This window comes from Crassostrea angulata, chromosome 2 (assembly GCF_025612915.1).
Source record: "Crassostrea angulata isolate pt1a10 chromosome 2, ASM2561291v2, whole genome shotgun sequence".
Lineage (NCBI taxonomy): Eukaryota > Metazoa > Mollusca > Bivalvia > Ostreida > Ostreidae > Magallana > Magallana angulata.
The window spans coordinates 14,572,565-14,586,206 of NC_069112.1; the positions used below are offsets into that span (position 1 = coordinate 14,572,565).

General features: G+C 38.8%; 1 protein-coding gene across 1 annotated transcript; it reads left to right on the forward strand.

Annotated features, from left to right (window-relative positions):
* Positions 1 to 705: 705 nt before the first annotated feature.
* Positions 706 to 7,633, forward strand: LOC128173928 (uncharacterized). The gene is made up of 3 exons (XM_052839594.1): positions 706 to 1,340; positions 1,604 to 1,680; positions 2,556 to 7,633. The coding sequence occupies exons 1-3, from the start codon at positions 706 to 708 to the stop codon at positions 7,631 to 7,633; spliced, it is 5,790 nt and encodes a 1,929-aa protein (XP_052695554.1).
* Positions 7,634 to 13,642: the final 6,009 nt, after the last annotated feature.

The window sequence follows — 13,642 nt, forward strand, 5'->3', positions numbered from 1 at the left end:
TACATCTCTCTCGTCCTATCTATATCTATTAGTACTGTTACAGTCATATATGTCCCGCACAGCGTAAGTGTTTTTCATAATGTTTTCTTCATTAGAATTTGTGTAAATTGATTATTCTCTACTTTATACATGCAAAAAGATAGTATTATTGTTTACATAGTGTGTAGAGGAAACTCGAAACGATTTTAGTCTTGATACGTAACTGAACAAATTGCACTCTTATCTCATTCTAAGTATAATAACTTTATTCTCGAGACTTATTTCTACGTCTTACACGTGTAAACTTTTTGTGAACATATGCTAGATTAGGTGAGTATTTTTCATACATAGGTAAAAAATGTGTATTGCTAGATTGTGACATGATATTGTGTGTATTTTATTTAGTCTGCATAAGTTACTGTGTAGGAGATAACTGAGCTCTATAAATAGCTAAATTTGTGTATTTTGCTCACTTTACTAGATTTCTAAGAGAAACCTTGTTTGAATTTTAAAAGTATGGTCACCAGTACCTGTCACAATCCTGTATGATTCTATTGTCTGTTTTGTTATCAAAGATTGTATTGTAATATTATGTTTTGTTATTTTTTCAGTTTCTTACCATTTATGAATACACATGCAACAATAAAGTGGATGTTCAGTGTATTTTGGGTTATACTGGCAGTTATTTGCGAACTGTTACAGTAAGAAAGCTGCGGCGACTTCATGATGGCTTCAACAGATATGGATAAAGATCTGCGGACAGACAGACCCTTAACTGAGAAGGGACAAAGTATGTACGAGTCTTCGGTAGACAAATACCTAAACAGATTAAATGAACAATGGAAGAACATTGAACTGATTATCAGCACCATAGACAACAGTGCAAGATATTCTGTGTTGTGCCAGTTTGAAGATGAACTTGAGCAAGGTCACGCAAAACTAACTTTGATTAAGGATGACTTTGTTAGATATCTCAACAGAACAAAGACAACTGAAAGCCAAGAGTGTTTGGCAAAGTTAACAACAACTTTTGATGAAAAGACTAACACACTAGAAGAAGCATTTCAACAAATCAGCCATTTAAAAGGAGAGAAATTGGAAACCGCCTCAGTGTTTTCGCACAGACCCTGGTCAACTGGATCACGCATGGACACTGCCGTAGCCGCCCAACGAGCAAAAGCCCAAGCAGCAAAGATCAGGCTAAAGTATGCGGAAGAAGAGAACCTCGTGTTAAAGAAGATGGCTCAGCTCGAGGAGCAGGAGAAAAAAGAGAAAGCTAACATGGAGAGATCAAAGGCTGAATTTGAAGCAGATTTACAACTCCTATCTGTCAAGAAAGAAGCAGCTACAGCAGAGGCAGAGTTTTTTTTTTTTTTTTTTTTTTTTTTTTTATTTTTTTTTTTAATGTATATATTTATTTCATAACATACAAAAGAGATTTTGAGGCAAAAGCTCCACAGAGGCCCTCTAACTATTCCTCACCTGGGGTGCCAGGGGCCCCCTGGATCGGAAGTTTGTTATATACAAAACATTTTTAAATATAATCATAGATTGAAAAAGTTTACATTCTTATATTGATATATGAGACATAAATGACATAAGTTGATAACATAACATACAAAAGAGATTTTGACGCAAAACCCCCACAGAGGCCCTATAACTATTCCTCACCTGAGGTGCCAGGGGCCCCCTGGATCGGAAGTTTGTTATATACAAAACATTTTTTATATGTAATCATAAATTGATAAAGTTTACATTCTTATATTGGTATCTGGGTCAAAAGTAGATAAAACTGAGAAATAAGAATATACGTGTCTATAAATATATGCATATAATGCCTTTTTAAGCATACGTATGCGTAGTTATATAAATATTCTGATATATAATTATGTTATATAGTTCAAAATATAAATATGCAGTATAGTAAGGTATAACAAAGCAAGTGCAAAGTAGCAAAATATAATGTATTTATACATGAGCCACTCTCTTTCAACCGGAGGTAGCATCCCAACACATCTCCAGAGTCTCTATAAAGCTACCCCCGGACTGAATTACCTACATGGTGGCTGATCTACCATGTAGTGAGTTTTGTACAATTATAGCTTTAAATATAATTTTTTAAAGAAGATTCCATCACAGGTCTTACGCATATATTTTAAAACATTTGAGTAGATCAAAACAGAATCTTTTACCGCATAAAACAAAGATTGTTCTGTTTCTTCAGTGTTCTCAAGTCGACAGTACATTTTATGTTTATATATTTTATATGAAATAAAGGAGAAAAGTAGGTTGTACACTTTGATTGTGTTGTTTTGTGATGAGTACAAACCTATAATCACATGTTTCCACTGAACTTGAAAAGTTACAAAATCACTGATTGCATTCCATATTTTCTGAACATTTTTACAATCAAAAATTAGATGTCTTATATTCTCTGTGTCATTTTGACACACTTTACATTTTTTATTTACTTGACTATTCCATTTGCTTAAATACAAGTTATTACATAAAATGTTATTAAGAAGTTTATAATTAAATTTATAATTAAATTCTGCTATTTAATTTTATTTTTGCAGAGGCAGAGTTACATGTTTTCCAAGAAGAAGATCAAGGATCTTTGTTCGACGCCTTGTCCGACACTGAAAGACATCACGACTTTACAAGCAGAGGTCAGTTCTTGGAGACTCGGAGAGTATTGGACTTTAATACAGTACGGGAGGACAATCCTAACCGTACGGACTTTCATCAGTTACCTGAAACACTACCTCTTCATGCCAATGCTGTATCTGAAGTTGGACTACCTAAATCCGATAACCCTCCACTACAAGAATCTACCTCATCAAGAACACTTAATCCCCTCATATCAGAGTTCAAACCACAGTCCAACCACCAGTCTGGAACAGTGTACACTAAGTTTTCAGAATTCTCAAAGTTTCTACTGAAAAAGGAACTACTGATGTCTCGCCTAAAAAACTATGACGACAAGCCAGAATCGTTTGCAGCGTGGAAGGCTACATTCCAAAGTGTCGTGCGGGAGTTAAGTGTTTCAACAGAAGAAGAAGTAGACTTGCTAATCAAGTACTTAGGCCCTGAGTCGTCTAAGCAGGCAAACAACATCAAGATAGCAAATTTCAGCAACCCTGGATCGGGATTATCAAGGATCTGGGAACGTTTAAATGACAGATATGGGTCTCCAGAGATGGTGGAGTTCGCCCTCAAGCAGAAACTCGCTAATGTACCGAAACTCACCAACAAAGATTACAGAAAGCTTTTTGAGCTGAGCGACATTTTGTCAGAAATAGAGGCAGTCAAGGACAACGTTGAATATTCCACTCTGCTCGCGTACTTCGACACATCTTCAGGAATCCTGCCAATCGTAAACAAACTTCCACATGCCCTTCAAGAGAAGTGGACAACTCATGCTGTGAACTTTAAGAAAAAACACAGCGTATCATTTCCACCGTTCTCAGTGTTTGTAGAATTTGTGAGAGACATTAGTCGTGTGAAAAATGATCCTAGTTTTCAGTACGAGACCAATTCTTATGCGGCAACTGAGAAAGTGATTCACCGCACCAAGAACATTAACATAGCTACAAAGAAGACATTTGGTGAAACTAACAAAGATACTGTTGAGTGTCCTATCCATCACGTTAAACATTCGCTAAACCAATGTCGCACCTTCCGAGCAAAACCCTTGGAGGAGAGAAGAGCGTTTGTGAAAGACAATAACATATGTTTCAAATGTTGTGAGACCACAAGCCACATTAGAAGGTTGTGTAAGAGGGACATTAAATGTACAGAGTGTGACAGTGCAACCCATCCCACAGCCTTACACCCTCCATTGCCACCGTTGACTATGAAACCCTCATCGGCCTATGGCGGGGAGGTCACCCTTGGGAATTCAAAGCCTGACATTGAATCCAAGTGTACTCAAGTTTGCGGAGATGCACGATACTATGCACGATACTACGGCAAGTCCTGTTCAAAAACTGTTCTAGTCCGCGTGTATCGAGATGGTCAACCTGATGTTGCTGTTAAACTCTATGCCATCATAGATGACCAAAGCAATCGATCCCTTGGGAAATCGCATTTACTGGACCTACTAGGAGTTCGTGGTCAGTTGGCAGAATACATTCTGACATCTTGCAGTGGATCGATACCTTCACAGGGACGACATGCAACTGGTTTAGTGGTAGAATCCTTAGATGGAACCGTTAGACTGAAGCTTCCAACAGTCATGGAATGTGACGGGATACCTAATATAAGAACTGAGATGTCCTACCCTCACCTACGGGGTATAGCACAGCATATACCCGCCCTTGATGAGGAAGCTGATATACTACTACTGATTGGTCGAGATCTGTTAGATGCCCACCATGTCCTCGAGCAACGACTCGGACCAAGAGCAACTCCATATGCCCAACGTCTTCGTCTGGGGTGGGTGATAGTAGGTGAGAGTTGCCTCAACAGAACTCACAAACCAGAAATAGTGAATGTGAACAAGATCCACACCCTTGGAAATGGCAGACCATCCATGTTTGAGCCATGTGAAAATGTCTTTGAAACCATAGAGATATTCAGAGACAACGAAGTTCACAACAATCGTGACATCTTCGTGAAAACGAAAAATGACGATAAGATAGCATTATCCATTGAAGATACAGAATTCCTTAGTCTTATGGACAACGAATTAGAAAAGGACTGCGAGGGAAGCTGGACAGCCCCTCTTCCTTTTAAGAAACAGAGACCACGATTGCCAAACAATCGACCACAAGCCTTGAAACGAGCGAAGATGTTGACGGACAGTCTTCGTAAGAACCCTACTAAGAAACAACATTTCACAGAGTTCATGGAAAAGACATTCAGCGAAGGACATGCGGAACCTACTCCAGGTCTAGCAAAGGATCAGGAATGTTGGTATCTACCCTTATTTGGTGTGTACCACCCCCAAAAGCCTGAGCAGATAAGAGGTGTATTTGACTCCTCTGCGAAATATGGAAACATCTCTCTGAATGATGTTCTAATGTCAGGACCTGATCTTGCCAATGGCCCATTGGGAGTTCTGCTACGCTTCAGACAGCAACCTATAGCAGTTATGGCGGACATCCAGAGGATGTTTTACTGTTTTAAAGTCAAGGAGCAGCATAGAGATTATTTGAGGTTTCTGTGGCATAGAGACAACGACGTTGAGAAAGAGATTATAGAGTTCAGAATGTGCGTCCATGTGTTTGGAAACAGTCCGAGTCCTGCTGTAGCAACGTACGGTTTGAGAAGAACAGCAGAAATTGCTGAAAACCAGTATGGGCATGACGTTCGCAAGTTTGTCGAGAAGAATTTTTATGTCGATGATGCCTTAACCTCTCTCTCCTCTCCGAAGGAAGCCATAAGTCTCCTGAAGCGAACACAAGAAGCACTAAGAAAAGAAGGCAACTTGCGGCTGCACAAGATTTGCTCAAATTCGAGTGAAGTTCTGTCAGCTTTCGATAAGGAAGATTTAGCCAAGGACCTCCGGGATCTTGACTTCAGTCATGATGATCTTCCATTACAACGGAGCTTAGGAGTGTGCTGGGACCTTCGTATTGATAGCTTTACCTTCCGTGTCCATGTGGAAGAGAAACCCTATACCAGAAGGGGCGTTCTCTCTGTTGTGAATGGACTATATGACCCTTTGGGATTCGCGACGCCCGTGACTATTGGTGGTAAACTACTGCTACGTGAAGCAATGGTGGAGCCAGTGGAGTGGGATCAACCACTGCCAGATGATTTCCGGTCTAAATTCGATTCTTGGAAAGAAACCCTTAGTGCCTTGGGAGGCGTAAACATTCCACGCACTTACAACTCCCTTTCAGGGAAAGGCTGTCCTAAGGACTTATATGTGTTTACCGACGCGTCAGAGAAAGCCATTGCGGCAGTGGCGTACCTCAGGACCTTAGATGAAAACGTCAACTCACAATTAGGATTTGTGATGGGGAAAGCTAAAGTAGCTCCGAAACACGGCCTCACTATTCCGAGATTGGAGCTGTGCGCTGCCGTTTTGGGTGTTGAAATCTACGAGACCATTCTTGATGAACTTGAATTTGAACTACGGAAAGTGACATTTTTTACAGACAGTAAAGTAGTGCTTGGCTACATAAATAATGAAACTAAGAGATTCTACGTTTATGTCAGGAATCGTGTCGACAGTATCAGACGTCTTACACACCCTAGTCAATGGAACTATATACCGACAAATCTTAACCCGGCAGATGATGCTACACGCTCTATACCTGCAGTGAACTTGCAAACCAGCCTGTGGTTAAATGGACCCCCAGAAAACTTCCTAGAGCACACAGATGAGAAAACTTCATTTCCGCTTGTGTCACCAGGAGATGACAAGGAAGTTAGGTCATTGAAAACTGCTGTTGAATCAGAGGCGACACTCGGAAGTCACCATTTTGAGAGGTTTTCCACATGGAGAAGTTTGAAGAGAGCAATACGTATTCTCAAGGAGCTTGCAAGATTCAGAACAACAGACTGCAAACCTACTCGAGTTTCTGAGAATGAGTCTGAAACCTTCATTATCAAGACTCTTCAAGAAGAAGCATTTCCCAAGGAAATGACGGCTTTGCGATCTGGATTGCCACTCCCAAAGCACAGCAACATACTTACGCTATCTCCATACCTAGATGATCTAGGACTACTACGTGTTGGAGGTCGTCTAAGAAATGCCAAGTTGGACTCAGCACAGATAAATCCAGTCAACATTCCTAAACACCACGTTACTACCCTAATTATACGACATTATCACGAAAAAGTCTATCACCAGGGTCGTCAGATTACTGAGGGTTCAATCCGAAATGCAGGCTTCTGGTTGATTGGTCCCAAACGGATAATTACCTCATTCATACATAACTGTGTTAAGTGTCGTAAGCTGCGTGGTCGTCAAGAAGAACAAAGGATGGCAGACTTACCTGCAGAAAGACTTGAAGTTGCACCACCTTTCTCTTATATTGGCATTGATGTGTTCGGGCCCTGGACAATATCTACGAGGAAAACGCGTGGTGGAGAAGTTAACTCCAAGAGATGGGCACTGATGATCACTTGTCTTGTTATACGTGCCGTCCACATTGAGGTTCTAGAAGAAATGACATCCTCATGCTTCATAAATGCCTTGAGACGTTTCTGTGCTGTCAGAGGTGAGGTGAAGTTGATCAGATCGGACTGCGGAACTAATTTCGTCGGATCCGTCAAGGATTTGAATGCCACGGTGATAAGTACAGAAGACCGACCAATCAAGGAATACCTAACAGAGAATGGTATCAACTGGATATTCAATCCTCCCCACTCCTCCCACATGGGTGGAGTGTGGGAGAGGATGATCGGTGTAGCACGTCGAATTCTGGATTCTCTTCTCCTGGATGTTAAACGTTTGACCCACGAGGTGCTCACCACACTGATGGCGGAAGTAATGTCAGTCATGAATTCGAGACCCTTGGTGCCAGTGTCACCCGATCCAGAACTACCAATGCCACTGACACCAGCAACTCCGCTTACAATGAAAACCAATAAATCCGTACAGTGCTTCCAGTTAGACAGCTTCTGTCCTAAGGATCAGAAACAGTGGAAGTATATCCAGTACCATGCTGACCCAATTCTTGGTACGCTGGAAAAATGAATACCTTCTAACTCTACAGTGTCGCAGAAAATGGCAACAAGACCGTGAAAATCTCAAGGAAGGCGATGTGGTTCTCCTGCGAGACAAAGCACTACACCGGAATGATTGGCCAGTCGGGATCATTGTAAGAGCTTATGCAAGTGACGACGGCAAAATCCGCAAAGTAGACGTTCGCACAGGACAAGACAGAAAAGTGTTTACAAGATCTGTTAATGATGTTGTTTACCTTTTGTCTGAGTAGTGATTGTTTATTATGTACATGCATTGTTTGTATTGTGCCTGATGCCGGTAACAGCCTATTGTAAGAGATGTTGGGTAGATTTCTTATTACCAAGTGTAATTCCTTTTTTACATCTGTTCATTTAAAGGTGATATCAAACTGATATCAGACGGGGAGTGTTCCGTCTCCGGAGTAATTTTTATTGTTTCCAAATTTGTCCGGTCTTGATATTTAGTCATGTCGTAAAGGAACGTTGTATGTACGTTGAACCATGTGCTCCCGAGCACACATACATCTCTCTCGTCCTATCTATATCTATTAGTACTGTTACAGTCATATATGTCCCGCACAGCGTAAGTGTTTTTCATAATGTTTTCTTCATTAGAATTTGTGTAAATTGATTATTCTCTACTTTATACATGCAAAAAGATAGTATTATTGTTTACATAGTGTGTAGAGGAAACTCGAAACGATTTTAGTCTTGATACGTAACTGAACAAATTGCACTCTTATCTCATTCTAAGTATAATAACTTTATTCTCGAGACTTATTTCTACGTCTTACACGTGTAAACTTTTTGTGAACATATGCTAGATTAGGTGAGTATTTTTCATACATATGTAGCAGGTCAGTGCCGTATAGGTTTTTATCAGTACTTCGCGTTGTGTTTATTTTTGTTTTGTGACTGAATTTGACCTCTACATTAAGAATTAAACTTTACTAAATTATAAATAAGGTATGAAAACGACTTTACTCTCACTATAGATAAACCAGATATAATAAACCAAACTCAAAGTAAATGAAAACCAAGATTAACAACCCTTTATAAATTTATTATAACAAAATAAGAACACAAGTCAATAGCATATACTTAAAATCCCCCAACCTAAAACCTAATTTTAACAGGGACCTTAAATAGACAGACGAGACGGGTCGGGACTCAGGAGAAAAGTAGCTAGCAAAACCAGCCGTCTCCCTCCCCCTCTCTGCTTCAGGAGAAAAGTAGCTAGCGAAACCAGCCGTCTCCTTCGTCAAATAAGGACTTACACGGCTTTATATATGGGACAGAACAATAGACAACTGTCAATAACGTTATTGGCTATCGTATAAAGTGGGCGTTACCAAAGTAATAGAATAAATCACACCGGGATCGGAATACTAATAATAATAAAATAGAAACAAAATCCCGATCTACCACATTCCTCCCCCCTTAATGACAAATGTTATGCATTTGATTAAAATCAAGTGGTGCATTTCAATCAAATTTCCCTCAAAAACATACATACAAAATAAGCAAAATATAACACAATCAGGGGAATATGTCACATTGCTAAGTTCACTGTGGCTTCACAGTACCAGTCTCCATGGTCCTCAGCAATCACGAATTGGAACACATTCCGGAATATAATACTAAGGGAACAACGCAACATTTACACACGATAATCACAAACTTCACGGATATCGCTGATTCCAGAATGAACACAGTGGATACCGGTATAACATCGGATATTATGAAGGCGATCAGACATTTGAAATATATGGAGTTGAATGTATCAGATTCCAGTCCATTTCCAAATCTCACATTGGTCAACCTGGTGTCTGGATAAACTGCAATAAAATTGGTGAATACATGGTCTGAAAAATCAAAAGAATTATTAATAAACATGTCATAAATATCATAACTGAATCCATATATCAAATCAGAACACAGAACACGGAACTTTACAGTACATTAAAGTATTATGTTTACACGGGTTATTAACAGGCATACTATCCCAGTTTTGTCAACAAGATCGACAGAGGATAGTTACTGTTAGACTAACCTACTAGATTTACGCGTGTTTAATATCCTATTAAATTTTACAAAAATCTAATTTAGTTTATAAGCCACAAAAATAAACAAATCAACGAACACGTAAATGCTACACCGCTCTAACTTTCAACTGACATTGTTATATCAAAACACATTTAGCCAATTCCCTTCGGATGCTCGGGTCGGCAGTAAGGGTACAATACTGGGCTGACGGGCTTGTACATAGAAGTAGTACCCACGAACGACAACTGTAAGGGGATTTCACCTCTCATACAAGAATTGACTTTACCAGGGGGAACAGTTCTTCCATCGAGCTTCCATTCCAGGACAGAATTCGCCATGTGCTTGTTCTCTTTCTTTCCTGGTAAATCTGAACAAGTTTGAGAGTTTGTTGTAAAAACATTTACTTCGGGGTTCAAGGTTTCATAATTTTCAACCAAAGGTGCTAAGTAATCGGTCTGCAACTCAGTGTTAGAACACTCGGATTCATCTGTTACAGAATTACATGTAGAATTGGACTTAAAGTCAACAGGCACATCGTGTGCTACAGTAACTTTATCAAAACATGCATTTTCTTCAAAACATTGAACTTTACCCGGCGTTTTACCAGTTTCTGTTTGGTTCTGCGACTCTACCTCGAATGGTCGACTGTGTTCGGTAAGGTTTGAACGGCCTGAAACTAATGACCCGACCATGGCATTAGTCCCTGAATGTTTTTCGAGAGTATGAGTTGTTTCTAACGAGCTTGAACTTTCAGAACAATGACCAACCAGATGGCACGATTTACTGGTAATATTATGAGAAAAGTTTTGGCAATCAGACATGTTTGAATTCTGTAAAGAATCAACTTCATCGACATAATGCTCACAAAACGCTTTCTGAATTTCTTCACTAATAAATGCTTTTAAATCATTAAAATCACTGTCACTTGTGTGAACTGAAACAGGCATTTGGTTCGCGACAAAAGTACTTACAAAACTCTCATATTCTATGGCTAGACCTATCGCTTTCTCAATTGTGGAGGGATGTTTAAACTGAACGTGCTTTTGCAAATCAATATCCCCTAAACCAAAGATAAACTGGTCAACAATATGAGGTTCTAAGTATTTATAGGGAATATGTGGATATGATTTTAAGGCTAACCTTTTCAAAGCATAACCAAAATCTTCGACTGTTTCCCCATTTTGTCTACGCGCTGTTTTAAACTCAACTTGGTAAGCTTTCACGTTTTCTCCGGGATTGAAATAGTTATTACAAATTTCTTTTAAAACATCATAGTTGTCAGACTTTGTCAAAGGAATTTCGGATAACACATGTCTTGCAGATCCCCGTAAACTCATAATAAGCTGACTTGCACATTCTCTCTTACTCCACCCATTCCACTTAGCAACCTGTTCAAACTGAATAAAAAATTCATGAATATCAAAAACTACCATCAAATGTTGGCGACTTGATTTCTTTCCTATGCTTTGAATGACGTGAATGTGCCAAATAATTGTCAGATTGCACGTGCGTTCGATTCTCTCTAACCGTGTGACTAACATTTTCAAAAGCAAGACCATTTTTAAAATACTTCGTTTTGAGCTCTCTCTCTAAAAAATCACACTTTGCTGATAACTCTTCTATCCGTCTATCAATAGTATTTACTCTAACTTCGTTGGACTTATCGGAACTTTCATAAGGGACACCATTCCCGGTCTGAATATGTGCTGAGGGATAATTTCTCTCACGCAAAAATTCTCTATCATCTCTAAACATAACTGCATGATGAAAAAATGCAGCGTAAAAATAAGTACAAAAATAATCTACTAAATATTTCAACTCACGAACAACATGAATTCTCAAACCCACAAATCCATTACAAAGAAAAGCGTCAGCTAAAGAAATCCAAAAAACACAATACAATAGAAACTGACAACAAAAGAATTCAGCCAAGTCCGAATCACTGAATAGGGCTCTCAAAGTGAGTAGCTCGTGCCACTGATTATTGTAGTACAAACCCTATCCTGGTCACGGTTCACCAAATAATGTAGCAGGTCAGTGCCGTATAGGTTTTTATCAGTACTTCGCGTTGTGTTTATTTTTGTTTTGTGACTGAATTTGACCTCTACATTAAGAATTAAACTTTACTAAATTATAAATAAGGTATGAAAACGACTTTACTCTCACTATAGATAAACCAGATATAATAAACCAAACTCAAAGTAAATGAAAACCAAGATTAACAACCCTTTATAAATTTATTATAACAAAATAAGAACACAAGTCAATAGCATATACTTAAAATCCCCCAACCTAAAACCTAATTTTAACAGGGACCTTAAATAGACAGACGAGACGGGTCGGGACTCAGGAGAAAAGTAGCTAGCAAAACCAGCCGTCTCCCTCCCCCTCTCTGCTTCAGGAGAAAAGTAGCTAGCGAAACCAGCCGTCTCCTTCGTCAAATAAGGACTTACACGGCTTTATATATGGGACAGAACAATAGACAACTGTCAATAACGTTATTGGCTATCGTATAAAGTGGGCGTTACCAAAGTAATAGAATAAATCACACCGGGATCGGAATACTAATAATAATAAAATAGAAACAAAATCCCGATCTACCACACATAGGTAAAAAATGTGTATTGCTAGATTGTGACATGATATTGTGTGTATTTTATTTAGTCTGCATAAGTTACTGTGTAGGAGATAACTGAGCTCTATAAATAGCTAAATTTGTGTATTTTGCTCACTTTACTAGATTTCTAAGAGAAACCTTGTTTGAATTTTAAAAGTATGGTCACCAGTACCTGTCACAATCCTGTATGATTCTATTGTCTGTTTTGTTATCAGAGATTGTATTGTAATATTATGTTTTGTTATTTTTTCAGTTTCTTACCATTTTATAAATACACATGCAACAATAAAGTGGATGTTCAGTGTATTTTGGGTTATACTGGCAATTATCTGACTATTTAAGGTCATATGGTATTCTGTCTGTTCCCTTTATTTTGTATTCAATGTTGAGAAAATTGTTCATTTTATATTATGTCGGTTAGACTCAAATCGAATACGAATACTTTCACGCATGAGTTAACTATTGTACGTTTTTGTGCCGCCATTTGTTGCACGGCGATTTCAACCCGCTAGTCTAAGTGCTCGTAAACCACGGTGTAAGTCATTTTTATTATTGCACACTTTATTCATTACTTCGATTGCATTATTAGTTACCTGGAGCTACACTGTCAACTATGCATATAGATGCGATTTTGCATAAATTGTGTTTACAATTTGCCATGTGCTCATTGTATGGTGCGCCATTTTTGTCTCAATAGTAACATATATACATGTAATTGTTGGCAATAATTGTCTTTATATCTTAGTTTGTGAATTGAATTGGACATATCAATTTAAGAACTTATCAAATAGTGATATTGAGAAATAGCTTATAGAACTTAAGATTCACTGTATGTACTAAAGTCAGGTTCAAGAACATTTTGTATGGAAAGCAGTTAGTGTTAAAACTTAATTTGGTTTTTCTGTATTTTGTAGCTTTTTACCACACACACGCACACGAACGAGCACCACGTGACTCAGTGCACACATGTGGTTATCTGTCTGCCAATAAACTATCAAACTGACTTGGGAGTTTTTGTGGCAGAATAGTAAAAAGACCAAGATGTCTACAACAGCAGAGCAGACCATTACGTCAACCGTTCCAGACTCAACTATGGAGACCCACTCCACTGGAGAAAAGTTGCTGCCCACAGATGGTGAAAGGAATGCTGTGAGAGAAGACCATGAAGAGGATCAAGAAGACGACTGTGAAAGTAGTTGTGCATCTTCTACAGATTCTTATGTGATGGCGACTGATATCCTTGCAAAGAAGAGGGCGCATGTGAGCAAAGCGAAGGCTAGGATGTTATACACTGCTAAAGAAATAACACTCCGTAAAAAACAAATGGAACTAGACGCGGAATTAGAAATGTTAAAT